Raw genomic sequence first — 27,321 nt, 5'->3', positions numbered from 1 at the left:
CTATTCGTCAGCCCACTAGCCCAATTGATCAAGATCCCGTTGGAATTGGAGATAACTTTCATCACTGTCCACTGTGCCACCAATCTTGGTGTCATCTGCAAACTTACTAACCATGCCCTCCATATTCTTGTCCAAATCATTAATATAAATGACAAATAACAGTGGGCCCAGCACTGATCCCTGAGGCACACCACTGCTCACAGGCCTCCAGTTTGAAAAACAACTCTCTACAACCGCCTTCTGGCTTCTGTCAAGAAGCCAATTTTGTATCCATTTAGAAACCTCATCCTGAATCCCATGAGATTTAACTTTATGCAACAACCTACCATGCAGTACATCGTCAAAGGCCTTGCTAAAGTCCATGTAGACAACATCTACTGCACTGCCCTCATCTACCTTCTTGGTTACCCCTTCAAAAAACTCAATTAAATTTGTGAGACATGATTTTCCATCACAAAGCCATGCTGACTAACCCTAATCAGTCCTTGCATCTTTAAATGCTTGTAGATCCTATCTCTCAAAATACCTTGCAACAATTTACCCACCACAGATGTTAGGCTCACTGGCTTGTAATTCCCAGGCACTTCCCTGCAGCCATTTTTAAACAAAGGCACAACACTTGCCACTCCAATCGAATGGTAAGTTACTTAGTAGTGTGGATGAGCAGAGAGATCTTGGTGTTCATGTGCACAGATCCCTGAAAGTTGGCACCCAGGTTGATTGGGTTGTTAAGAAGGTGTACGGTGTGTTAGCTTTTATTGGTAGAGGGATTGAGTTTTGGAGCCATGAGATCATGTTGCAGCTGTACAAAACTCTGGTGCGGCCACACTTAGAGTATTGCGTACAGTTCTGGGCGCCGCATTATAGGAAGGATGTGGAAGCATTGGAAAGGGTGCAGAGGAGACTTGCCTGGTATGGTGGGAAGGTCTTGTGAGGAAAGGCTGAGGGACTTGAGACTGTTTTCATTAGAGAGAAGAAGGTTAAGAGGTGACTTAATAGAGGCATATAAGATGATCAGAGGATTAGATAGAGTAGGCAGTGTGAGCCTTTTTCCTCGGATGGAGATGGCTAGCATGAGGGGACGTAGCTTTAAATTGAGGAGTGATAGATATAGGACAGATATCAGTGGTAGATTCTTTACTCAGAGAATAGTAAGATCATGGAATGCCCTGCCTGCAACAGCAGTGGACTTACCAACATTAAGGGCATGTGAATGGTCATTGGATAAACATATGGATGATATTGGAATAGTATAGTTTAGATGGGCTTTAGATTGGTTTCACAGTTCAATGCAACATCGAGGGCTGAAGGCCCTGTACTGTGCTGTAATGTTTTATGTTCTACGTTCTATGTTCTAATCTTTAGCCACCTCACCCGTGACTATCAATGATTCAAATACCTCGGCTACAGGACCCACAATTTCCTCTCTAGCTTCCCACAATGTCCTGGGATATACTTCATCAGGTCCTGGGGATTTATCTACCTTGATGCGCTTTAAGACTCCAGCACCTCCTTCTCTGTAATATATACATTCCTCAAAACATCACTATTTATTTCCCCAAGTTCCCTAACATCCATGCTTTTCTCAACAGTAAATACTGATGAGAAATATTCATTTAGGATCTCATTCATCTCTTATTGATCCACACATAGATGATCTTGTTGATCCTTAAGAGGCCCTACTCTTTTCCTTGTTACTCTTTGCCCTTTATGTATTTGTAGAAGCTCTTTGGATTCTCCTTTGCCTTATCTGCCAAAACAGTTTTGTGTCCCCTTTTTGTCCTCCTGATTTCCCACTTAACTCTACTCCTACACCCCCTGTACTCTTCAAGAGATTCACTTGATCCCAGCTACCTGTGCATGTCATGTGCCTCTTTCTTTTTCTTGACTAGGGTCTCAATATCCAAAGTCATCCAGGGTTCCCAAATTCTGCCAGCCTTGCCCTTCACTCTAAGAGGCGTGTGTTTACCCTGAATCCTGGTTAACACACTTTTGAAAGCATGCCATTTACCAGGCGTCTCTTTGCCTTCCCACAGACTTTCCCAATTAACTTTTGAAAGCTCCTGCCTGATACCATCAAAATTGGCCTTGCCCTAATTTAGAATTTTAACTTTTGGGACAGACCTATCATTCTCCATAGCTATCGTAAAACTAATAGAATTACGATCACTAGTCCCAAACTGATCCCTTACTAACACTTCTGTCCTTCCTTATTTCCCAAGAGGAGGTCAAGTTTTGCCCCCTCTGTAGTCAGGCTATCCACATACTGAATGAGAAATTCCTCCTGAATACACTCAACAAATTTCTCTCCATCTAACCCTCCAATATTGTGGCTGTCCCAATGTTGGGAAAATTAAAATCTCTGACTATTACCACCCTATTTTTCATGGAGCTACCTCTAATCTCCTTATATATCTGCTCCTCAATTTCCCACTGACTATTTGGGGGGGGCCTATAGTACACCCTGTCAAAGTGATATTATTTCTCAGTTCCACCCATATAGACTCAGTGGCCGAACCCTCGGGTATATCCCCTCTCAGTATGGCCGTGATGCTTTCCCTAATCAAAAATGCAATTCCCCCTCCTCTCTTACCTGCTGTTCTACCTTTCCTATAGCATCAGTATCCTGGAACATTAAGCTGCCAGTTCTGTCCCTCCCTTAGCCATGTTTCAGTAATTGCTTTAATATCCCAGTCCCACGTACCCATCAATGGCCCGAGTTTATCTGCCTTGCCCATCAGGTCTCTTGCATTGAGGATGTCTTGGCATAGAGTGCCAAGGCATCCATTGTGACAAGGATGACAACTGCTCCATGTGTGCTGAGTTTCTGGAGGAAGTCCGTAGTGTCGCAACAAAAGCTGGGGGTTCTTTGTACAATGGGTTTCAGGATGCCCTCAATGTAGCTGGACAGGTTCTCGTGCAGGTCCCATTGCCTGATGCGATGGGACGGCTGGGTGTGTTTGCCTTGTGTATCTTCGGGAGATCTCCAATGCGGGGAGTACGTGGGATGAGAACATGGAGGGTGTTCTGAATGTCCGGATCAAGGGTCTTGATCAGTTTGTTGAGTTGACAGGTATGTTCTTTGCTCGGATCTGCAGGTAACTGTCTGTAGAGTTCCTCATTGTTCAGTTGTCGGTACACTTCTTTTTAGTTATCCGTTCTGTTCAGCATGACAATGGCCCCTCCTTTGTCTGTTGGTTTGATGACAATGTTGCGGTTGGTCTTGAGAGCGTGGATGGCGTGGCGTTGCGTTGCGCTTGGGTGATGTTCGGGGCTGTTTTGTGAGTGCAGCTGATAAATCTGGTGTTGACGTACCTCCTGATGGTTTGGGCATACATGTCAAGTCGAGGGCATCTGCCTTACGGAGGAGTCCAATTTGCCCCTTTCCTCTTCAGTTGTTGCACTGCGGATGTCTCTGTCGGCTGATTACTTTAAGATTTTAAGACTTGATTACCTGTAAAGACTCACATTCCAACCATTATTTTGTAAATTGAGTTTGTGTCTTTTATGTGCCGTGCTTGTGAACAAAACTCCCACTTACCTGATGAAGGAAAAGCACTCTGAAAGCTAGTGGCATTTGCTACCAAATAAACCTGTTGGACTTTATCCTGGTGTTGTGAGACTTCTTACTGTGTTTACCCCAGTCCAACGCCGGCATCTCCACACCATTAATAAAGGCACAGAGTTCCAGTCTCTATTTATGTATTGAAATACATTCACAATCCTACATGAGAATTAAAATAAAATGTGACTTCAAATAATCAGAACTGCTGACCTCTGTCCCTTCATGCTGGTAAAATCAAAATATTTAATGCAGAAATGCACAGGGTCACACACACATTTGAATATCTGAACCAATTAATTTGAACCAATGCTGATTTTATAGTTAGTCTGTCATTCATTACATATTAGTACAATTAGTTTATTTCCGTGTCTCTACTTTTCTCTCAGGTATTTTTCTACGATTAAAAGGAATGTACACTGGCTTATTTACTTTTTAACAATATGTTAAATTTAACTTTGTTAAATTACAGGGTGTGAGTGTCGCTATCTAGGCCACCATTTATTTCCATTCCCAAGTTGCCCTTCAGAATGTGGTGGGGAGCCGCCTTCTTGAACCCGCTGCAGTCACTGAGGTGTAGGTACACCCCCAGTGCTATTAGGGAGGGAGTTTGCTGACAACACCACTGTAGTGGGTCACATCTCAGACATTGATGAGACGGAGTATAGAAAAAAAATAGAGAATCTAGTAAACTGATGGGGTGACGATAATCTCTCCCTCAATGTCGGTGAAATGAAGGGAATAGTCATCGACTTCAGAAAGCATAGTGGAGGATATACACCTGTCTACAGCAATGGGGATGAAGTGGAAATGGTCGTGAGCTTCAAGTTTCTTGGTGTTCAGCAACAGTGAAGGAATGGCAAGGAGAGGAGGCAGTGATATTGTGATATTGTCAGTGGACTAGTAATCTACAGGCTCAAGGCAAGATCAGGGGACCCAGGTTAGAATTCCACCGTGGCAAATGGTGAAACTTAAATTCAATAAAAGAATCCAGAATTATCGATGACCATAAAGCCATTGTTGATTGTCATTAAAGATCTCTTTCCCTAATGTCCTTTTGGAAAGGAAATCTGTTACCCTTACCCAGTCTGGCCTACATGTGAATCTAGACCTACAGCAATGTGGTTGAGTCTTAAATGGCCTCTGAAATGGAGGGCAGTTAGGGATGGGCAATAAATACTGGCCCAGCCAGTGATGCTCACATCCTGCAGATGAATTAAAGAAAATGTCAGGATGGTGACAGGAACCTCCAAGAGTTGCTGCTCTTGTCTTCTAGATGGTAGTGGTTCTGGGTGTCATGACAATGCAGACGTAAAGGATGGGAAACACATTGCTATTTCACCTGACGTTGAATGTAAGATAGTTATTTCATCTGACAAAGGAGATGATACAGTTATTCCACATGATTATGATCTAGTTATTCCATTTGATGTGCTCTATAATATCATTATTTTACCCGATTCAAAGACTATGGTATTGTTATTTCCCCTGACAGAAGATGGAAGCAGTCATTTGTTCTGACATTGAATTCTGTAGCCTGACAGGAACTATAAAATACAGTATTCTACCTGCCATAGAGATTGCATCGAAACAATCAGAGTAAGAAGGTGCCTCATCCTATGTTGCCTGCATAAGCAGAAGCATAGGCACAGCTTCCCTAACGGTTTCCTGGTGGTTTTGCAGATCTCCTAGTTTTGATACAATAACTGGTGAGGTGAGAGCTCCTTACCATACTCCTTAGGCACCTATGATTGTGTGGCCATATTCCCCTCCAACTTGATTTTCGAGTAACACAACTGTAGTGGACGCATCTCAAACAATGATGAGACGGAGAACCGGAAAGAGGTGGAGAATCTGGTCAACTGGTGGGGCGACAATAATCTCTCCCTCAATGTCAGTAAAATGAAGGAGATAGTCATCAACTTCAGAAAGCATAGTGGAGGACATACACCTAAGTACATCAATGGGGATGAAGTGGAAATGGTGGAGAGCTTCAAGTTGCTAGGTATCCAGATCACCAACAATCTGGTTTTTGTCCTTCCACATCGATGCTACAGTTATGAAAGTCCACCAATGCCTCTACTTTCTCAGGAGGCTAAGGAAATTGAGGCTAAGGAAAAGGAGTTGAGGGGATTGAGCAATGAGGAGAGGCTGAATAAACTAGGCTTGTACTCGTTAGAGTTTAGAAGAATGAGGGGAGATCTCATTGAGACGTATAAGATGATGAATGGGATGGATAGGATAGAGGTGGAGAGACTCTTCCCGCTCAAAAAAGACAGTAGGACTAGGGGGCACAGCCTCAAGATAAAGGGGAGGCGGTTTAGAACGGAGTTGAGGAGGAACTTCTTCACTCAAAGGGTGGTGAATCTCTGGAATTCTCTGCCTGTTGAAGTGGTGGAGGCTGCCTCGCTAAATATTTTTAAGACGCGGGTTGATGGGTTCTTGATAAGAGAGGGGATTAAGGGTTATGGGGAGAGGGCGGGAAAGTGGAAATGAGCCACGACAGATCAGCCATGATCTTATTGAATGGCGGGGCAGGCTCGAAGGGCTAGATGGCCTACTCCTGCTCCTATTTCTTATGTTCTTATGTTCTTATGTAAATCTGTCATGTCTGCAACAGCTCTCACTAACTTTTACAGATGCACCACAGAAAAGTTTACTTAATAGTCTCACAAGGAGGCTTCCATGAACACTGCAAAAAGTTACTGTGAGAACCCCCATCCTTTTGGGTTAGATCACAGCTTGGTATGGCTCCTGCACTGTCCAAGGCCACAAAAAAACTACAAAGAATTGTGAATGAAGCCCGGTCCATCATGCACACCAGCCTCCCATCCATTGACTCTGTCCACACTTACCACTGCCTTGAAAAAACTGTCAGCATAATCAAAGACCCCATGCACCCTGGACACCCTCCCTTCCATCTTCTTCCACTGGAAAAAAGATACAAAAGTCTGAGGTCACGGACCAATTGATTCAAGAATAGCTTCGCTCCTGCTGCCATCGGACTTTTGAATGGACCTACGTCGCATTAAGTTGATCTTTCTCTACACCCTAGCTATGACTGTAACGCTACTTTGGCACCCTCTCCTTTCCTTCGCTGTGTACAGTATGCTTTGTCTGTATAGTGCAAGAAACAATGTTTTTCACTGTATATTAGTACATGTGACAATCATAGATCAAATCAAATCAAAATCCAGGTGACATCAAGATCGCATTTAGCTGAGTGTGGGAGCAAGTTGCCCTAACAAAACTGAAGTCAATAGGAATTAGTGGGAAAACACTCCTCTGGTTGGAATTAGACCCAGGATAAAGGGAAATGACTGTGGCTGTTGCTTATAGGCATGTCCCAGCAAATGGCTTCAGGAGTTCCTCAGGGCAGTGTCCTAGGCCCAGTCATCTCAGTTGTTTCATCAATAATCTTCTCTCCTTCATGAAGTCAGAAGTGGGGATGTTCACTGACGATTGCACAATTTTCTTTATCATTCGCAACTCCTCAGACAGGAGCAGGAGGAGGCCATTCTGCCCTTTACGACCCTGCTATGCGATCCAAGCAGGTCATGGCTGATCGCATTTTAATTTCTACTTCACATTTTTGCCTACTCCTGTTAACCTTTTACCGCCTAGCTCATCAAGAGTCTACCTACCTCTGCTTTGACCATCTTTTGAGGATAGGAATTTCACAACCCTCTGAGAGAATTTTGTTTTTCCTTTTCTCTGTCCTAAATGGGCAACCTCATATTTGACCCTGAGTTCCAGGTTCTCCTACAAAAGGGAACATCCTTTCCACATCCGCCCTATCAAGTCCCCTTGGGATCTTAGATGTTTCAGTCAAATGTTTCACTTTTTCGAATTCAGAGATCCATCCTGTGCAAACAAATGGTCTGGGTTTAACACATCTCTTTTCCCGTTGCCACGTCACTATCTTCTGCTCTAGCTTTCAATAGAGTCCCTACAGTGCAGAAGGAGGCCATTCGGCCCACTGAGTCTGCACTGGCCCTTCGACAGGGGGTCCTACCCAGGCCCTGTTACTCCGTAACCCCACGTATTCACCCCGCTAATCCCCCTTAACCTGCAAATCTTCATAAGATAAGATAGGGAAGCAGAATTAGGCCATTCAGCCCATCGAGCCTGCTTCGATCATGGCTGATGAGTTTATCAACCTTAAAGGTCATGAATGTAGCCCCAATCCATCACACAAACCAATCTCCCATCCACTGACTCTGTCTTCACTTCCTCCTGCCTCGGCAAAGCATTCAGCTTAATTAAGGACCCCACGCACCCCAGACAAGTATATAGCAAAGGGTACAGCTACAGAGCTATCTCCATCCGAGGTTTTATCACATCTCTGACCAACACCAGATTAACTTTAGCTCTGGGTCATGTGCCTCTTTGAATCACTATGTGAGTAGCATTGTACTCAGTCCCACATTAACCCCATATGTACAAGACTCCTTAGCTACAGTCTCCCTGAGGTGTTTTAGGCTGACATGTCAGTGGGCATTGGTTTACAAAGGAAGGCGGTATTAGTTTAATCTGGGAAAATAAACATCAGCAAGTGTTTAGCACTGATGCCTCACAGTGCTAGGGACCTGGGTTCGATTCCTGGCTTGGGTCATTGCCTGTGTGAAGATTGCACATTCTCCCCATGTCTGCGTAGGTATCCTCCGGGTGCTCTGGTTTCCTCCTAGTGTTTCAAGATGTGTAGGTTAGATGGATTGGTCCTGCTAAATTGACCCTTAGTATCAGAGGTATTGCAGGGTAAGGTTCCAAGCTAGGGGCCTGGGTGGGATTATAGTTGGTGCAGGCTCAATGGGCTGAATGGCTTCCTTCTGCACTGTAGTGATTCTAAAATTCTATGTCTCCAGGTATTGAAATAGGTCTTTAATCCATATCATTTCCTTTGATTGCCTATTTCAGAGACTAAGGGACAGTTTAGCAGTAACCAGTACATCTTTGGACACAAAGGGACAATTTAGCATGGCCAATCCACCTAACGTGCACACCTTTGAATGGAAAACCGGAGCACCCGGAGGAAACCCACGCAGTCCCTGTTTTAATTAATGTTGACAGTGCTGCGGTTAGAGGAAGGTGGCACTTTGCCATTCAGACTCCAATGGGCCTCTGGATGATACGGAGTTAGAGATAAGAGTTAGAGAATTGAATTTAATCAAGACATATTGTGCTGAATGGTATAAGGACAAAGGAGATTGCAGGTGATATTATCAAAGGCAAAAGAAATTTCCTTTGCTGAGTGTCATGCTGTATAACCACTCCATGTAACTTTCACATTATAACTCAACAGGTTCCAGCCAGCGAGCTGTTACATGGGATGTGAGAGCTGAAAATTGTGTTGCTATGTTTGGTCAATTCAATGCTGTTATAATTGCATTTTAGATTACTTCCCTCCCTGCCAGCCAGGCAGGTTAGATGGCTGCCTTTGGAAAAGCCAATGATTTGATCATTGACTTTTGCTAATGTCTGTTTGGAAGTCAATTTCTTTCTAAGTATGACTTATATAACATGGGGCTCTGCTTGGCCTTTTACACCCAACTCTCTCAACACCAATGCTAATTCCCTGTGTGACCACCAGCCAACGGAAAGAGCGAGTGGACCTTGAGAATACAAGGAAGACTGGGGATGTCACGGTCACACAGAAATAATTCTCAAAACTTCCAATTTGTGAAGTGCCTTTCACAATCTCAAGATATCCCATACCATCTTACAGCTAATGGCAGCACGGTGGCACAGTGGTTAGGACCACTGCCTCACAGCGCCAGGGGCCTGAGTTCTATTCTAGCCTTGGGTCACTGTCTGTATAGAGTTTACACATTCTCCCCGTGTCTGCATAGACTTCCTCCGGGTGCTCCAGTTTCCTCCCACAGTCCAAAGATGTGGAGGTTACTCTAAATTGTCCTTTAGTGTTCAAAGATGTGCAAATTAGTAGGTTAGCTGTGATAAATAGTCCCTTAATGTTCCAAGATAGGGTGGGTTAGATGAATTAGCTATACTAAATTGCCCCCTAGCATCCCAAGTGTGTAGGTTAGATGGACTAGCCATGGGGAATCTACAGGGATAGGATGGGGGAGAGGGCCCAGGCAAGATACTCCGTCAGAGAGTCAGTGCAGACTTGATGGACAGAATGGCCTCTTCTGCCCTGTTGTCTGTGTAGAGTCTGCCCTGCCTGCATGGGTTTCCTCTGGGTGCTGATTTCCTCCCAATGTACAAAGATGTGTGGGTTAGGTGGACTAGCCATGCTAAATGTCCCCTTAGTATCCCAAGATGTCCCAAACCACCTGACAGCCAATGGGCAACATGATGGCATAGTGGTTCGCACTACTGCCTCACAGCTCCAGGAAACCAGGTTCAATTCCAGCCTCGGGTAACAGTCTGTGTGGAATTTGCACATTCTCCTCATGTATGCACAGATTTCCTCTGTGTAGGTTAGGTGGAATAGCCATGGGAAATCTATAAGGATGGGGTGGGGGATAAGATGCTCTGTAGGAGAATCGGTGCAGACTCGATGGCAGAATGGCCTCTTCTGCACGGGAGGGATTCTACGAAGTATTTTTGAAGGGCTGTAGTAAAGTGGGAAATAGTATCAGCCGAGGAGAGGGGATAGAAGAGAAAAGGATCTCAAGACCTGCCCATGTGGGCGCAGGTCCTGCCTGCGGCCTCAGTTGCAGGGTTGAGTTACTGAGAAATCTCTGTCCAAGGAGTTACTACGATCCAAGGAGATACAAATGTGGTCAGAGGCAGCACAATTTTCACCGAAAAATATTCTATTTCGAAATGAGATTCAGTGAACCAGAACATGATTACTCTCAGCCCAAAAAACATCTTAAACATTTCTGACAATGTTTGAAGTCGTCTCCACTGCCGCGGTGACATTTGCCAGACACAATTAATAGCCACCAATAATGTCCGGATCAGGTAGCGCAGTGGGTTTTGAGAAGTCTGATTGGTAATACCCCGTCACAACTGACTGCAGGGAAAGCAGCAAAAGCAAAATATAACCAACCTGTCAACGGGAATTATTTTTTAATCTGTGATTGCAGAGGGGTCAGTTAAAGGTTAGTATTTTCAGTCATATTGTTTTCCTGCAGATTCGCTACGCTGTGAGTGAGGTATGAGGAAATGATCTGAATCAATGAATTCCTATAGTGCAGAAGGGCACCATTCGGCCCACTGAGTTTGCACTGATTCAGCACCTTATTCAGGTCCTATCCGACCAATCCTGCCCATCTTTGGAGTATTTGAGGAAACCGGAACACCCGGAGGAAACCCCTGCAGACATGGGGAGAACGCGCAAATTGGGCAACACGGTGGCACAGTGGTTAGCACTGCTGCCTCACAGCGCCGGGGCCCAAGTGCAATCCCGGCCTCGGTCACCGTCTGTGTAGAGTTTGCATGTTCTCCCCGTGTTTGCGTGGGTTTCCTCCAGGTGCTCCGGCTTCCTCCCACAGTCTCAAAAGTGTGCGGGTCAGGTTGATTAGCTTAGTGTCAGAAGGATTAGCAAGGTAAATGTGTGGGATTACAGAAATAGGGCCTGGGTGAGATTGTGGTCGATGCAGACTCAATGGGCCTAATAACCTTCTTCTGTACTGTACAGATTCTATGATCTATGATTCCACCTGCACAGTCACCCAAGGCTGGAAAGTGAACCTGGGTCACTGGTGCTGTGAGATAGCAATGCTAATCACTGTGCAACCATGCAAAGACAAGGAAGGACTTGATAAATTGGGCCAATTGTCATTACAATAGATGCGATTAAGGGGTGCATGAAATGGTGAAGGGAAGGAAGTATGAAATGCCAATGGTTGAGGGGAGGATTGATTAAATGTGCAAGATTTAGGACAGGGAGTGAGATTGTTGGCCTCACCAATGACACCTACCAATGAATATAGTTTTTATCTTTAGGGAGAACTGCAGGTGGTTGGCCTGTTGGGCACTTTCTATAACAATAATGCCCTCTCTTCATTTGCATTTGTTATTGCCTCTAAATCACAGGTTGTGGGATTAATCCGACTTCAGACGCCTGAGAATAAAAATTTAGGCTGATAACTCCAGCGTCAGGGTGGCACAGTGGTTAGCACTGCTGCCTCACAACACCAGGGACCTGGGTTCGATTCCGGCCTTGGGTAACTGTCTGTGCAGAGTTTGCACATGCTCCCTGTGTCTGTGAGGGTTGCCTCTGGGTGCTCCGGTTTCCTCCCATAGTCCAAAGCTATACGCTGGTTAGGTGGATTTGCCATGCTAAATTGCTCCTTAGGGCGGAATTTTACAGCCTCACTCACCCCGAAACCGTAAAATCCCACCTGAGGTCAACGGACCGATATTTTGTCTGCCCATCGCCCACTCCGATTCTGTGGTGGGCGGGGAGATAAAATTGTGGCATTATTGTCAGGGGGATTAGCAGGGTAAATAAGTGGGGTTATGGGGATAGAACCTGGGTGGGATTGTTGGTGGTGCCTTGTTCTGTATTGTAGGGATTCTATGATTCCGTGACAGATTACTGAAGGGGTGCTGCATTGCTTGTGGTGTCATCTTTCAGACGAGACATTAAAAATAGCCTCACTCAGACTCCATGTTACAATATCAAAGAAGAGCAGTGGAGCCAGTCCTGCTGTTACGCGTGAATATTTAACCTTCAATTTACAAGACAAAAACTAATTGTCTAATCATATCCTGTAGCTTGTTGTGTGCTAGTTGGCTGTCGGTTTGTGAACAGTGACTGCAAAAGTTACATGGAAGTTTTCAGTCCACCTCGGAACATCATGAGGTTGTGAAAGACACCACATCGATATTCCTTTATCCGCCAGACTAAGTTGTTCATTTTGCATCAGCAAGTCTGCGCGATTTAACAAGTGGCGCAACGGAAATTCCCGGCTGAAGGGTCAGCGGGAAGAATTCCAGTGTGAGGGGTTTCCAGCAATGTGCGGGACATCACAAAGCACCAACATACACGGACCCACTGGCCTAGAAAGAAAGGCATTTATTTTCTCCAGCTGCGTTCAAATCAGATTTCCAATTCCTTTGTCTTTTTTTTGAACACAACTTTGGAAAATGTCCTCGGGGAAATAAAGTGCAAATCTGAGTTGATGTGCAGACAATTGGTGATTTAGATAAAACAATGAGAAAAAAGGAATATTATATGTTCACATTCTCTGAATATTGTTAGCTAAGGGTAAGATAAATGTTTGCACAGACTGAGGTAATTCTTGGAATGAAAGTAGATGCAAAATGATTCAATCGGCTAGAACCACACTTTGTGGAGAGGAGTGAACTTATAAGACCGTAAGACATAGGAGCAGAATTGGCCACTCGGCCCATCGAGTCTGCTCCACCATTCAATCATGGCTGATATTTTCCTCACCCTCATTTTCCTGCCTTTTCCCCATAACCCCGATCCCCTTATTAATCAAGAACATTGTTATCTCTGTCTTAAAGACACTCAATGATCTGGCCTCCATAGCCTTCTGCGGCAAAGAGTTCCACAGATTCACCACTCTCTGGTTGAAGAAATTCCTCCTCATCTCTGTTTTAAAGGATTGTTCCTTCAGCCTGAGGTTGTGCCCTCTCTGGTTCTAGATTTTCCCACGAGTGGAAACATCCTGTCCAAGTCCACTCTATCCTCGTAGTATCCGATAAGTTTCAATAAGGTCCCCCCTCACCCTTCTGAACTCCAACGATTACGGACCCAGAATCCTCAATAATAAATCAAATCAAATCAAAATCAATTCAGCAGCAAATATGGGCAACAGGAATATAGTTGCGATGTAATGATCTCTTACCTTGTTGCACGAAGGAGCCGTAGACGAACCACATGGAGTTGTACAAGGTCGTGGAGGTGACGGAGCCCATTTGCAGCCTTGGAGGGTTCAGCCAATTGAGCAGGTACACCAACAGGCCGACCAGTATCACTGTGCCAGCAATGCACGCCCACAGCGAGAAATCAAAAGGGGCCAGGCAGGCAAACATGTCGACGGTCTTCTCCGCCTTCTTCAGCAGGAATCCCACCGAGTAGTCCATGTAGCGGGTGGTGAAGTCCACGACGCTCTCCCGCTCTGGCGTGATGGTCAACGCTGAGATTCCCACGTCCGCTCTCTGCAAATGGATTGAGAGAAAGAGTCAGTAAAAGTAAGCGACAGAGACTAAGGTGCGAATTTTACCGTCCACCACCCACCAAGTGAATCGGAGTGAGGAAGGGGCAGATCATGGAAAGGTCCGTTGATCTCGGGCGGGATTTTCCAGTTTCGGGGCAAGTCAGATCGGAAAATCCCGCCTTAAGCCTTTACAACCAACCCCCCCCCCCCCCCACCAACACCCTGCACCCCATCCTTTTCTCCGGTCCGCTTGCTAACAACAACAACAACTTGCATTCGTATAGTGCCTTTAACATTGTGTGAAACATCCCAAGATGCTTCATGGCAGCTTTATCAAAGAAAATCTTTACATCTAGGCGGAGTAGCGGGCCTGAGGATATGTGACCATGCGGTGGGCACCGTGGAGTACCTGTGGAGTATCTTAAAGATGGCATGAGAGATGTTGAGAGGCTGAGCGGTTTCAGCAAGTCCTAGACCTTAGGGCCGAGATAGCTGAAGGCACGGCTCTCAGCAGTGGGACAAAGGATATGAGGGATGGAAAGTTGGGAGAGCATCGAGATCTCGGATGTTACTGTGGTAGCGAGGAACAAGGTCAAGGAGAGATTTGAATACAAGATTGAAAATTCTATAATCGAGGCAGAAGAAGACTTTATCCATTCAATTCTTAATTCAATTCCCTGGCCCACATTGACCTCAGCACAAAATCAAAGGTGATTTGTATTAAAAATTAATGATTAGCTCTTCAATTTACAACTGAAACTGTTTCATTATGATGCCTGCATGTTTCTTGAATGAAGCTGGCTGACTATTTCCAACAACCTATGCATTAAATGTATTATTTATTTTCTTTACCAACAAAGTTAATCATGCAAAAAGTACTTTAACAGAGTAATAAAGTAATTAATAATGCAACTCAAATTAAATTGCAAATGAACTGAGGTAACCACTGGAAGGAACACATTATATTAGTTGAACATGAAAATAATTTATGTGTGAAAGGCATTTCCTTTCAAAAATAATGGAGATCCTTCCATTTTTCACCTGGCTTTGAAAATATTTATTTTAGAAAAGTGAATTTGGAAGTTTAGGTGCACTGATGGTGATTTTGAACCACGTTGAGGCATTAGGGTGAATTGGAGGTATTGGGGAGGTACTGTGGCTCGGTGATATTGTCACTGGGCTAGTAATCCAGAGATTCTGGGTGATGATCTGGGAACCCGGATTTGAATCCCACCACAGCAGATGGTGAAATTAGAATTCAATGAAAAAATCTGGTATTAAAAGTTGAATGATGAGCTTGGAACCATTGGCGATTGTTCTGCTGCCCTTATCGTACTTTTGACTCCAGATCCACAGCAATGTGGTTGACTCTTCGCTGCCCATTGAAATGGTTAAGCAAGCTACAGTTCAATGGCAATTAGAGATGGGCAACAAATGTTGGCCCAGCCAGTGTTGCCCACGTCCCATGAATGATTAAAAAGGGACACAGAGGCGGCACGGTGGCACAGTGGTTAGCGCTGCTGCCTCACAGTGCCAGGGACCTGGGTTCGATTCCCCACTGTCTGCGTGGATTTCCTTCAAGTGCTCTGGTTTCCTCCAACAGCCCAAAAATTCTCTTCCAAAATACCCAGAGCATGAAAGCTATCCAGAGCCACTGATTCACAGAAATGTTTCAGTATAGTCAGAGGCTATTTGGCCCATCATGTCATTGCTGGTTGAAAGAAGAGTTACCCAACCTAACCCTAACAACCTGCATTTGACCTAGAGCCCTACCGGATCATCAGTTTTCAAATAGATATTCAAGTATTTCTTTTCAATCTGGCAAGTGGGCGGCAAGGTGTCTCAGTGGTTAGCAATGTTGCCTAACAGCGCCAGGGACCTGGGTTCGATTCCTAGCTTGGGTCACTGTCTGTCTGGAGTTTGCTCATTCTCCCTGTATCTGCGCGGGTTTCCTCCGGATGCTCCGATTTCCTCCCACAGTCCAAAGATGTGCTGGTTAGATGGATTGATCATGCTAAATTACTGCTTAGTGTCAGGAGGATTAACAGGGTAAATGTGTGGGTTACAGAGGGGTATGGTCTTGGTGGGATTGTTGTCGGTGAGTCTCGATGGGCCATATGATCTCCTTCTGCACTATGACTCAATGAAGTGTTTCTGACACTTTCATGCTTTCGGGCAGTGAGTTCTAGGTCTCCACCACTCACTGCATGAAAAATAATTCTCTCATCTCCCTGCTAATCCTCCTACCTATTGCATTAAATCTTGAACATTGCTAGAAAGAGATATTTTGCGCAAACTGCAAGATATCTGGACAAATGCCAGAATGCCAAGTTTCAGGCATTCACAACAGTTTATACTATAGGAGAAAAGGGTGCTAGTTTGTTGGCAATTCAACTCTGTTTGGTGAGGCATTGCCATGGAGAAAGCAACAAGGAATTACACAGTCCCAAACTATTTGTAGTTCCTCATTACTTTCTCATAGCAATGCCACAACCAATCCTTGTCAAACAAATCAGTATCCCTTTCTCCTGTGGTATAAATTGCCGTGATTATTTGAAATTTGCCATTCTTGTGTCTGTCCATTTGAATGCGAAAAGAAAAGGTTTGACTGAAAGTTTTTGACTACCAAGTAACGATTTACTTTGAATCCATCCCCGCCTTTGACATTTCTGCTGAGTTTGAAGTTTACTTATTAGTCACAAGTAGGCTTACATCAACACTGCAATGACGTTACTGTGAAAATACCCTAGTTACCACACTCTGGCACCTGTTCGGGTACACTGAGGGAGAATTTAGCATGGTCAATGTACCTAACCAGCAACATCTTTCAGACTGTGGGAAGAAACCGGAGTTTCTGGAGGAAATGCATGCAGACACGGGGAAAATGTTCAGCCTCAACACAGACAGTGACCCATGCTGGCAATTGAACCTGAGTCCCTGGCACTGTGAGGCAGAAGTAATAACTATTGTGCCACCCAAGATTGGCAATATTTTATCAGATAAGAGAACACATTGGAACCGGAGGAGGCCACTTAGAAACTCAAGTCTTTTTACTCCATTTAATGAGGTCATGGCTGATCTGTCCCCTTAACTCCACATACCTATCTTTGCCCTGTATCCCTTAACAGCTAAAGGGTAAAGTTAAAGTTTCTTTACAAGTAAGGCTTACATTAACATTGCAATGAAGTTACTGTGAAATTCGCCTAGTCGCCACAGTCCAGCATCTGTTCGGTTCAATGCACCTAATCAGCGCGTCTTTCAGAGTGTGGGAAGAAACGGGAGCACCCGGAGGAAGCCCACGCAGACACAGAGAGAACGTGCAAACTCCACTCAGACAGTGACCCAAGGCTGGAATTGAACCCAGGTCCCTGGTGCTGTGAAACAGCAGTGCTAGCCACTGTGTTACCGTGCCATCCCGTTGTAATATATGGAGTTAGGAAGAATAAATGAGGTACAGATCAGCCACGATCACATGGAATGCCAAGCAGAACCAAGGGCTGAATGGCCTCCTCTTTTTCCTACTTCTGCAGCTTAAATGAATCTGGAAGAGGTTAAGATATCTCAAATATACATCAAAAGAACTTATCTTAAATTGATTTCTGCTTCTATTGCTCGCTCACCAAAATGAACAGATTGAACTCCAAAGGGCCCGTATCTCATAGGTTAATCCCTCAAGCTTTTCTCAAGATAAGAGATTTTAACGATTAAAAGATTATCGGTCTCAACAAAGATTTTTCTGATGTAACAAAATGCTGCATGCTGGGTCACACTGGCACCAAATTGAACAAGTTCTCCCAGATCAATCTGCCCCAGAAAATCTTTTGTGAAAATAGGTGCCACAAAATAGTGCCGTAGGGAATCTACGCGAAGTAAAAATGTGGAGTGGCTGGTGAGTTCGGGAAACGTACTTTCGTGAAAGTGCTGTGTTTGATTGTGCAAGGACAATCCAGTTTTCCAAAAGGACAGTTTACCATTCTGAAGCCTTGGATTGGGGAACAGGCAGTGTTTTTTACTGGTGGGATTTAAACCATGCTGGGATCTTTCTGTGCTGGTTTTAAGCCAGCCTCTTTTCAACGTGCGTGTCACGACTTTTCAAATATTTTAAGCTTGGCGGTGCCAAACAGGTCAAATTCGTAAACTGGATCAGATGGAAGGAGCCTGTTATGCCTTGAATGAGGTCATGGCTGATCTGCCTGTCACCTTAACTCCACATTGAAACATAGAAACTAGAAGCAGGGGTAGAGTCATAGAGGTTTACAGCATGGAAGCAGGCCCTTCGGCCCAACTTGTCCATGCTGCCTCTTTTTTTTAACCACTGAGCTAATTCCAATTGCCCCCATTTGGCCATTATCCCTCCACACCCATCTTACCCATGTTACTGTCTAAACACTTCTCAAGACAAAATTGTACCCACGTCTGCTACTGTCTCTGGCAGCTTGTTTCAGAGACTCACCAGTATCTGCGTGGAAAAATTGCCCCCCTGGACCCTTTTGTACCTCTCCCCTCTCACCTTAAACCTATTATACAAAGGATATTATTAAACTAGAAAGAGTGCAGAAGAAGTTTACTAGGATGCTACTGGGATTTGATAGTTTGAGTTATAAGGAGAGGTTGGATAGACTGGGGCTTCTTTCTGTGGAGTGTAGGATGCTTAGGGGTGATCTCATAGAGGTCTATAAAGTAATAAGGGACATAGGGGAGACTAAAACTAAAGGGTATAGGTTTAAGATGAGAGGGGGAAGATACAAAAGGGTCCAGAGGGGCAATTTTTTCACACAGAAGATGGTGAATGTCTGGAACAAGCTGCCAGAAGTAGTAGTAGTAGAGGCGGGTACAATTTTGTCTTTTAAAAAGAATTTAGACAGTTATATTGGTAAGATGAGTATGGGCCAAATATGGACAATTGGGACTAGCTTTGGACAAGTTGGGCCGAAGGGCCTGTTTCCAAGCTGCAAACCTCTATGATTCTATAATAATTATGACTTTTGTGCTGAGGTGAAAGTTCATGACTGACTTGATCCATATATCACCATGTTGAATATAACATAAAACAAGAAGCATTATTGGCCACCTGACACCAAGCGTTTCCCATTGCCTAGCCCTGACTGGTCATTTAGCTCCGATGGTAAGTTGGCTGGTGCGTGGCTCAGAATAATGCCAAGAACACAGGGCTTGAATTCTGTTCCAGCTGAGGCAGGCTAGGGGCCTACCTCCTCGCCTGTCCTTGAGAGAGGAAGGCAATGGAAAGCCACTGCCAAAAAAAAACTGCCAAGGAAACGGCTCTGGCTAAAACACTACCAGATATTAGCGGCACGGGGGCACCATAGTTAGCACTGCTGTCACACAGCGCCAGGGACCAAGGTTCGATTCCCAGCTTGGCTCACAATCTGTGCGGAGTCTGCACGTGTCAAGGGTCATCCAGACTCGAAACGTTGGCTCTATTCTCTCTCCACAGATGCTGTCAGATCTACTGAGATTTTCCAGCATCTTCTGTTTTTGCTTCAGATTCCAGCATCCGTGGTACTTTGTTTTTATCTCACTGTTTTCTTGTGGTACTTGTGCCCATTAAGTGCGTATGTCCAGCCCATCCCTGGCAGCGGAATTATTTTTATCTATGTACAACAGATGAAGATGCGAGACTTTGGTTTGATTAGTGAGGGAAATGAAGTGTTCAGGGAAATAGATAGATAGCCTCATTTGAAGTATTCTGAAGCAGCCTTTTTTTCTTAATGCATATTTCATGATTTTCCTCTGGGAAAACTTGGTGTCCCAAAGGAATAAAAAGTTTTTTTACTCCAAGTACCATGAATAATTAAAACAGCTCCGTGGCAATAGCAGACAGTTGAGCGACAGTTAGTCTAGAACCTTCAAAGCTGCTTTTGTAGCCAGACCAAACAACGCTTGACATTTACACAGAAAGAAAGAACTGGGACTTGTGATCACCTAGTGCCAGGATCAAACGTACCCAGGCCAGAGATAGCCAGGGCTTCTGAGGAACATACATTAGTGATCCCAGCACAGAGCTTCACTCAACCAGAGAGCAGGCTGAGCAACCTGACTTGAAGGTCAGTGTGTGGGACTCAGGAAAGTCCTGAGTGCTTGGTGATCTTGACGGACAATGAAGACGGCTGTGAGTGGAGGCACGCTGACCTTCACACATTGTCAACGACCAGGTGCGCTGACTGCTTGTTCCCGCTTCCCGTCAAGCAGCACATCTGGCTGGGAGCAGAAAATTCAACTGCACAGTTCAAATATCCACCACACGACCATGCCTGAACCCTAAACAATGTTCTCCACTCCCTCAGAGTAAAATGTTCTCGTAGCGGCAGGGTGGATTAGCACTGCCACCTCACAGTTCCAGGGAACGGATTTGACTTTGACGTTGGATATTTGCCTGTGTGGAGTTTGTAGTTTCTCCTCAGCGCTACGGTGGCGCCAGTGGTTAGCATTGCTGCCTCGCAGTGCCAGGGACCTGGGTTCAATTCCTGGCTTGGGTCACATGTTTGGAGTCTGCATGTTCTTCCCGTGACTGCATGGGTTTCCTCTGGGTGCTCTGGTTTCCTCCCACAGTCCAAAAGACATGCTGGTTAAATGTGATCGGCGCAACTCGTGGGCCAAAGGGCCTGTTTGTGCTGTAATGTTCTATGTTCTAAATGCATTGGCCATGCTAAATTTTCCTTCAGTGTATCTGAGTAGGTGCCAGAGTGTGGCGACTTGAGGACTTTCACAGTAACTTCATTGCAGTGTGAACATAAGCCTACTTATAACTAATAAGTAAACTTTAAATTTACTTCTTATCTGCATGTGTTTTTTCCTGCACTCCTGAAGATGTGCAGGTTAGGTTGATTGGTCATGGTAAATTGCCCCTTAATGACAGGGGGAATTAGTTGTTTATTTATTAGTGTTACAAGTTGGCTGACATTAACACTACAATGAAGTTACTGTGAAAATCCCATAGTCGTCACTCTCCGGCACCTGTCAGGGTGCACTGAGGGAGAATTTAGCATGGCCAATGTATCTCACCAGCACGTCTTTCAGACAGTGGGAGGAAACCGGAGCACCTGGAGGAAACCCACACAGACATGGGGAGAACATGCAGACTCCTCACAGACAGTGACCCAAGATGTGAATTGAACCTGAGTCCTTGGCGCTGTGAGGCAGCAGTGCTGACTACTGTGCCACCATGCTGCCCCAGCAGGGTAAATACATGGGGTTACGGGGATAAGGTGGGATAGATGTTGGTGCTGGTGCGATGGCCTCCTTCTGCACTATAGGGATTCTATGATCATCTCTTAAATTATGGGTAGTTTGCACCTTCACCTACCAGGAGTTGCTTGGTTCACTCTTCATTCATTCTTAGCATGTAGGAATCTTTGACAAGTCAGGAATTTATTGCCATGTCCTGCAAAGATGAAAATGGTCTGTGCTCTTGAATCTAAGGACTATGATACAACAAACTGGCTTGCATAGACCGTTAGGCAGCGTGCACATTTGGTGTGGGATTGAAATCACATATTAGGCAAGGTTGGAAGGATGGAAGGTTTCCTTCTTGAGTGAACCAGTTGGATTTTATACAATAACTAACACCTTTTGATCACTTTTACTGATATCAACTTTTAAAGTTTATTTATTACTCACAAGTAAGGCTTACATTAACACTGCAATGAAGTTACTGTGAAATTCCCCTACTCCGGTGCCTGTTCGGGTCAATGCACCCAAACCAGCACGTCTTTCAGACTGTGGGAGGAAACTGGAGCAACCGGAGGAAACCCACACAGACACGATAAGAACATACAGACTCCACACAGCAGTGACCCAAGCCGGGAATTGAACCCAGGTCCCTGGTGCCGTGAGGCAGCAGCGCTAAGCACTGTGCCACCGTGCTGCCTTGGTTTATTTAATTTCCAGATTTCCTTTCAGAATGGCGTTGAAATTCTCAAACTACCATTTGGGGGATTTGAACTCAAATTCAGTGGGGCATTAGTCCTGGCCCTTAAGGTTATCTGTCCAGTAACATAGTGGTGATACAAGCATTGTCAATGGTATGATGATTGCGTTGTTAAGATACACAGATCAAAGGCATTGTTTAATTAAGTACTTTGAGTACTTATAACTAGAGACTGCTAGAGAGTAGACAATAGCCTTGAGGTATTATCGCTAGACTATTAATCCAGAAACTTAACTAATTTTATGGGGACCCGGGTTCGAATCCCACTGTGGCAGCTGGTAGAATTTGAATTGAATAAAAAATATCCGGAATTAAGAATCTGTCGATGACCATGAAACCATTGTCGATTGTTGGGAAAATCTAACATGCCTTAGGGAAGGAAATCTGCCATCATTACCTGGTCTGGCCTACATGTGATTCCAGAGCCACAGCAATGTGATCGACTCTCAACTGCCCTTGGGCAACGAGTGATGGGCAATAAATGCTGGCCAGCCAGTGATGCCCATGTCCCACAATGAATATAAAAGAAATCACTGGGTTAGTAGGTAAGAATCAGATACATATAATGCTGCATTCTGTGAACAAACCTAATATCAAAAAAAAAATTAGTGTAGAGTTTCAGAATTCACCAACTCGCTTGGGATCAGACTAGAAACAATAACCTCATGTCAAACTGAACTAGCTTGCCTTTATTCACAAACTGTAAGGTGTAGAAAGAGAATGTGGGTAGTGAAAGTTGCTTGTTACTACCATTCCATCGGTCATTACCATTCCACTGGTATGACAGGCAACTGTGAAATGTGAGTGGCCTAACCCAATGGTACTGTGCCACCTTACCAGGTAGGAAGGTTTGCTTATTTTCTCAACTGCAAGTTGCAATAATAAAAAGAAGCACAAACCAGACTCTGGAACAATACAAGAGACAGACCTTGAAGGCGAGTTCTCCAATCAGTCCATTCCAGTTTCCATCAGGCTGCTGACTTCCAAACTTGTGATCAGGAGCCACGTAGATTTCATACTTGAAGCCCAGATAATTGGACAAGGCATCCAAGACATCGATTGAGAATCCATAGTATTTCTTTGTTCTTCCGAGTACGTTTTCAGACACCATAACAAAAGGTTCCTCCTGAAAGAGAAAAGGTTTTGGCAGGGTCAAGTGTTTGTCAGTGGCATTTTGGAACAATTCTGACTCATGAGGTTTGAAGAAGTCTGAGGATTATTTCTGCTGTGAGTAATGAGGAGTTGTCTGCTTCTAATACATTCACTTTAAATGCCACTCCTGTTGGGAGTGTTGGCTCACAAAACCAGCCTTGCGAAGCACATCTAGTCATTGTGATATAGTGATGCAGTTACTTGCCAGGTGTTCCCTGTGGGAAACTCTGTTTGAAAGATATATGAGTCAGCGAGAGGGCTACCACAGTGCAATCCCAACTTAATAAACCTCTGAGTAAGTTTGCCCACGAGAATCATACAATCAGTGAATCAATCCTATTGTATTGATAGCCTTACAAATGTTCTGGTAATCAACTGCATGATAATACTGAATAACCTAATAGTAATGAGTTCACAATAAATTAACAATACAACAGAATCCATAGCTACTGATCCTAAAAGTAAAAGATCAAAAACTGAACAGCATAATCCCTAACAAAGAAAATCATCACTCCCTCAATCCAGCACTGGGATTTCTGACTCAAGTTTCTAGGTCTTCTCTTCCAGAAATATCACAAGTTTGGTTCCTGCTTTAAGCTCATTTCCCTGTCTCATAGAATCTACAGGGCAGAAAGAGGCCATCAAGCCTTCACCGACAACAATCCCTCCCAAGTCCCCTTCCCATGACCCCTCATATTTACAATCCTAATCCCCCTGACACTACGGGGCAACTTATCATGGCTAATCAATCTAACCCGCACATCTTTGGACTGAATGAGAAACCAAAGCATCTGGAGGAAACCCACACAGACACCGGGAGAACATGCAGACTCCACACAGACAGTCACCCGAGGCTGGAGTTGAACTCGAGTGGCTGGCACTGTGAGGCAGCGGTGCTAACCACTGTGTCACCGTGCCACTCTCACTAGGCTTAGTCCACCAAGGATGGCAAGAAAGATCAAGCAGGATTGCCCGCTTACCATCACCACCCAGAGATCACTGGTGGAAAGTGTGTGAAGATGAAGACAGATCTTGGTTTGACAGGGGTGCCTCCCATTGTAGAAAGCTTGGCAATACTATCATCGCCTGGTCTTACACATGAACATGGGCCTTGAGCATAAGCCACTGTTAGCAGCCAGTATCCATGGAGCCAAGCTCATGTTCCGATTAAACATCATTGATTTGAAATGTTAATCCTTTTCACTGCCTGAACTGTTGAGTATTCCTGGCAATTTTTATTTCAGATTTCCAACATTCACAGGATTTTGATTCTGAATTAACTTTTAACATTTTTACTCATCCTCAAGATATGAATTTTGCTGGCAGATTTGGCATTTACTGCCCATCTCTGGTTGCCCTTTAGATGGTGAGGGTTGGCTTTCTTTTTGAAGTATTGATAGGATTATGGAGCACGATTTTCCCAGCCTGCTCTGCTGCTCAGGTAGCACAACGGGCTGGGAAATGTTACTGGGGGACCAAAAATGGAAATAGCGACCGACATCCAGCAGGCATAATAAGCTAGGGTACAGTGTGATTTCAAAATGGAAATATAGATTTTCATGTATTCAGCCAGCCTGGGAAATCGGCACGTGCGCAATGGCACCCTCAGCAGTCCAATGCCAGCCTCTTTGGCCAGTTTGGGCCTGCCACACCCCTACCGGTGTAAATTCGCTGACAACTTTGATGATTCACAGAGTGCTGTAAACTCATTTCACTCAGCTCACTCAAAAAATAGGTGGGAAAAACTTTAATTTTTCCATCCATTGGGCATTAAGTTTTTTTTTGGAAAATCAGGTCCATGGTGTCTCCACATTTTTAGCCATTGACATGTTAAAGTCCAATGCAATGAAGCCAAGGCAGTTAGGATTCATTTTTGCTTCCAACCTTTCCTTATTCATTGATTTGCCTTTATTTGGCTCTTGTAGGATGAGAGATTTAGGGAGGACAGTTTCTTTCTTCACCGTTGCATTCTAGTCAGTGGACCAATCTTAAATCAGCTCCTGAAGATATGTTGGTGTTATCAACTTAAGACATTGGGGAATTAATGGGACTTTTGCTGGGGCAACCTCTGCTAGTTCACACTGTTGACAATCGGCCTATTTAGGATGGAGTGTCACCTTGAAAAATTTCTCAATGTCCCCATTGCAATGTAGAAAATTAACCTCTTGCATAGGGAGGCTCATGAAGGCAGAAGTTTGAAACCCCCATGCAACAGAGAGACTTTATTGCGGGGATCTCCATAATACTTTGCTAAGTGTTCTAAGAATACTCCAGCTTTCTTGTGCCGTGACACATTTGTCACACTGCCATCAACAAGTCTTCCTTAGGGAATGAATAAACTTATTAAATGCTACAGTTGTCTTGCTGCCAATTGAAGTTGGCAAGTGATTTAGATTGCATTTAGCCCAATCAGTCTCCACGGACCAATTGTGAATTTTCAAACTGTCAGTGTGCTGGAGGATCACTCGTTTGACCATCACTAGTCTAGTTTGATTGATTATTAATAGCTGCTCTGGAAAATTCACTCAACTCCACTCCATTTATTTAGTTTTCCTCTGACCTCCCATTTTTTTTCTTTTTAATGGCTGCTCTCGTTCTCCGCTGACCCGATAAGCAACAGCACGGTTTAGATCATGACATCTCACTCTCCACTGCTACCCAATCAAGAGCCATTGACAGAAACCTGTCCCTCGCTCCCAGATAGGATAACCTCAACTCCAAACTGTCCCTCACTCCTCGATGGGGTAACCTCAGTTCCATATCAATCAAAGCAAATTACAGCGGATGCCGGAATCTGAAACCAAAAGAGAAAATGCTGGAAAATCTCAGCAGGTCTGGCAGTATCTGTAAGGAGAGAAAAGAGGTGATGCTACGAGTTCAGATGACCCTTTGTCTTGACTGAGATTTTCCAGCATTTTCTCTTTAACCTCAGTTCCAGCCTGTTGGTGGGTAGTGGGGGGAGTAGATTTATTGCTATCTTATGTTTATTGCTCTGAACTTCCATATAAATGGGCACATCTTCTCTGTGGCTACCCTATCAAACCTGCTCCATAATTTTAAAGATCTCAAATAGGCCAATGCTCAGATTTCCCTAGAGAAAAGAGCCAGAACTGGTTCAGTCTTACCCTCTGGTGAATAAACACAGAGTTGGGTTAAGGGCAGACAGGGCACCCAAATTCTGTGAAGCCATCTTTGAGATGTTGGTAAATGATGGCTAGTCGAGGGGTCGATCCTATTCCAGCGAGCCGCCCCCCAGTCAAACCTTTCGCACCCCCAGAGAGCAAACAGCCCTCCAGACAATGCCAGGAGTAGCAAAGGAAGGTGATGACGGAGTTATAACACCCAGTGACTACAACGCGGGTGTATAAGCTCAGAAACAGTAAATGTAACCAGGCCATGCCGACCTTAGTATAAACACTTTGGCAATCTTTAATTGAAATGGGCAGCATCCCATTATAAAAGGAAGGCATGAAGTTACAGATAACACACAATCGCACACTGCAAACGTCTTGCTGGAGTTAGTGGCTCCGAGCTCAAATTATTGACAACATGCTCACAGTGCGCCTCAGTGAATAATGACCATGTTCTCAGGTTAAGTGTATGCATCCCACTAAATAAGCTTATCAGCTTCACATACACGTTCGTGACAGATGAGACTGGTTTTGAAGACTGATAACCCATGTTTATTGCAGGGGATTGATTTGCCATCTTTAGCACTGATTCCTGACCTCGATAAACCAGCAACGATATTGACCACAAGTGGAAGTTTACCTCTTAACGTCAGTTTCTTCTTTTGTGAGTATTGAGGGTGAGGTAAGCAAATGATGTGGTGTGAAAATCTTTCAATTTCAGGCTCCGATTGTGAGCACTAAACTTGGGTCGGTTATAATACAGCCAGAATAGCCATAACCGAGGTGGAACAGTGGCACTGCTGTCTCACAGCTCTAGGAATCCAGGTTCAATTCTGGTCACGGGTCACTGTGTGGAGTTTGCACGTTCTCCTTTTGTCTGTGTCAGTTTCCTCTGGCTGCTTCGGTTTCCTCCCGCACTCCAAAGATGAGTGAGTCAGATTGACAGGCCATGCAAAATTGCCCCTTAGTGTTGTACGATGTGTAGGTTCAGGGATTTAGCAGGTTAAATGTGTGGGATAGGGCCTGGGATGGGATTGTTGTCAGTGCAGACTTGATGGACTGAATGGCCTCCTTCTGCACTGTAGGAATTCTATGAATCTGAGTGAAGCTTTTTGAAGTCAAAGTTTACTTATTAGTCACAAGTAAGGCTTACATTAACATTGCAATGAAGTTACTGTGAAATTCCCCTAGTTGCCACTGTCCGGTGCCTGTTTGGGTCAATTCACCGAACCAGCACATCCTTCAGAATATGGGAGGAAACTGGAGTACCTGGAGGAAACCCGCGCAGACACGGGGAGAATGTGCAAACTCCACACAAGCCGGGAATCGAACTCGGGTCCCTGGCGCTGTGAGGCAGCCCTGTGCTGCTGTGCCACCCCATTTTACTTCAACCCAACAATGTGCCTCAGTCCCGAACTGAGAGTG

General features: G+C 44.6%; 1 protein-coding gene across 1 annotated transcript in view; it reads right to left on the bottom strand.

Moving 5' to 3' along the window:
* grid2 (glutamate receptor, ionotropic, delta 2) overlaps nt 1-27,321 on the bottom strand; it is a 956,474-nt gene that overhangs the window by 144,019 nt on the left and 785,134 nt on the right. The window contains exons 10-11 of the mRNA XM_080200204.1: nt 22,542-22,739; nt 13,354-13,666 (exon numbers count right to left, since the gene is read on the bottom strand). Of these exons, the coding sequence (XP_080056330.1) occupies nt 13,354-13,666; nt 22,542-22,739 (511 nt within the window). The remainder of the gene's footprint in view (nt 1-13,353; nt 13,667-22,541; nt 22,740-27,321) is intronic.

The sequence above is a fragment of the Carcharhinus amblyrhynchos genome, chromosome 1 (assembly GCF_965287045.1).
Source record: "Carcharhinus amblyrhynchos chromosome 1, sCarAmb.v2.hapA, whole genome shotgun sequence".
Classification (NCBI taxonomy): domain Eukaryota; kingdom Metazoa; phylum Chordata; class Chondrichthyes; order Carcharhiniformes; family Carcharhinidae; genus Carcharhinus; species Carcharhinus amblyrhynchos.
This window is presented reverse-complemented; position numbering and strand designations above follow the sequence as displayed.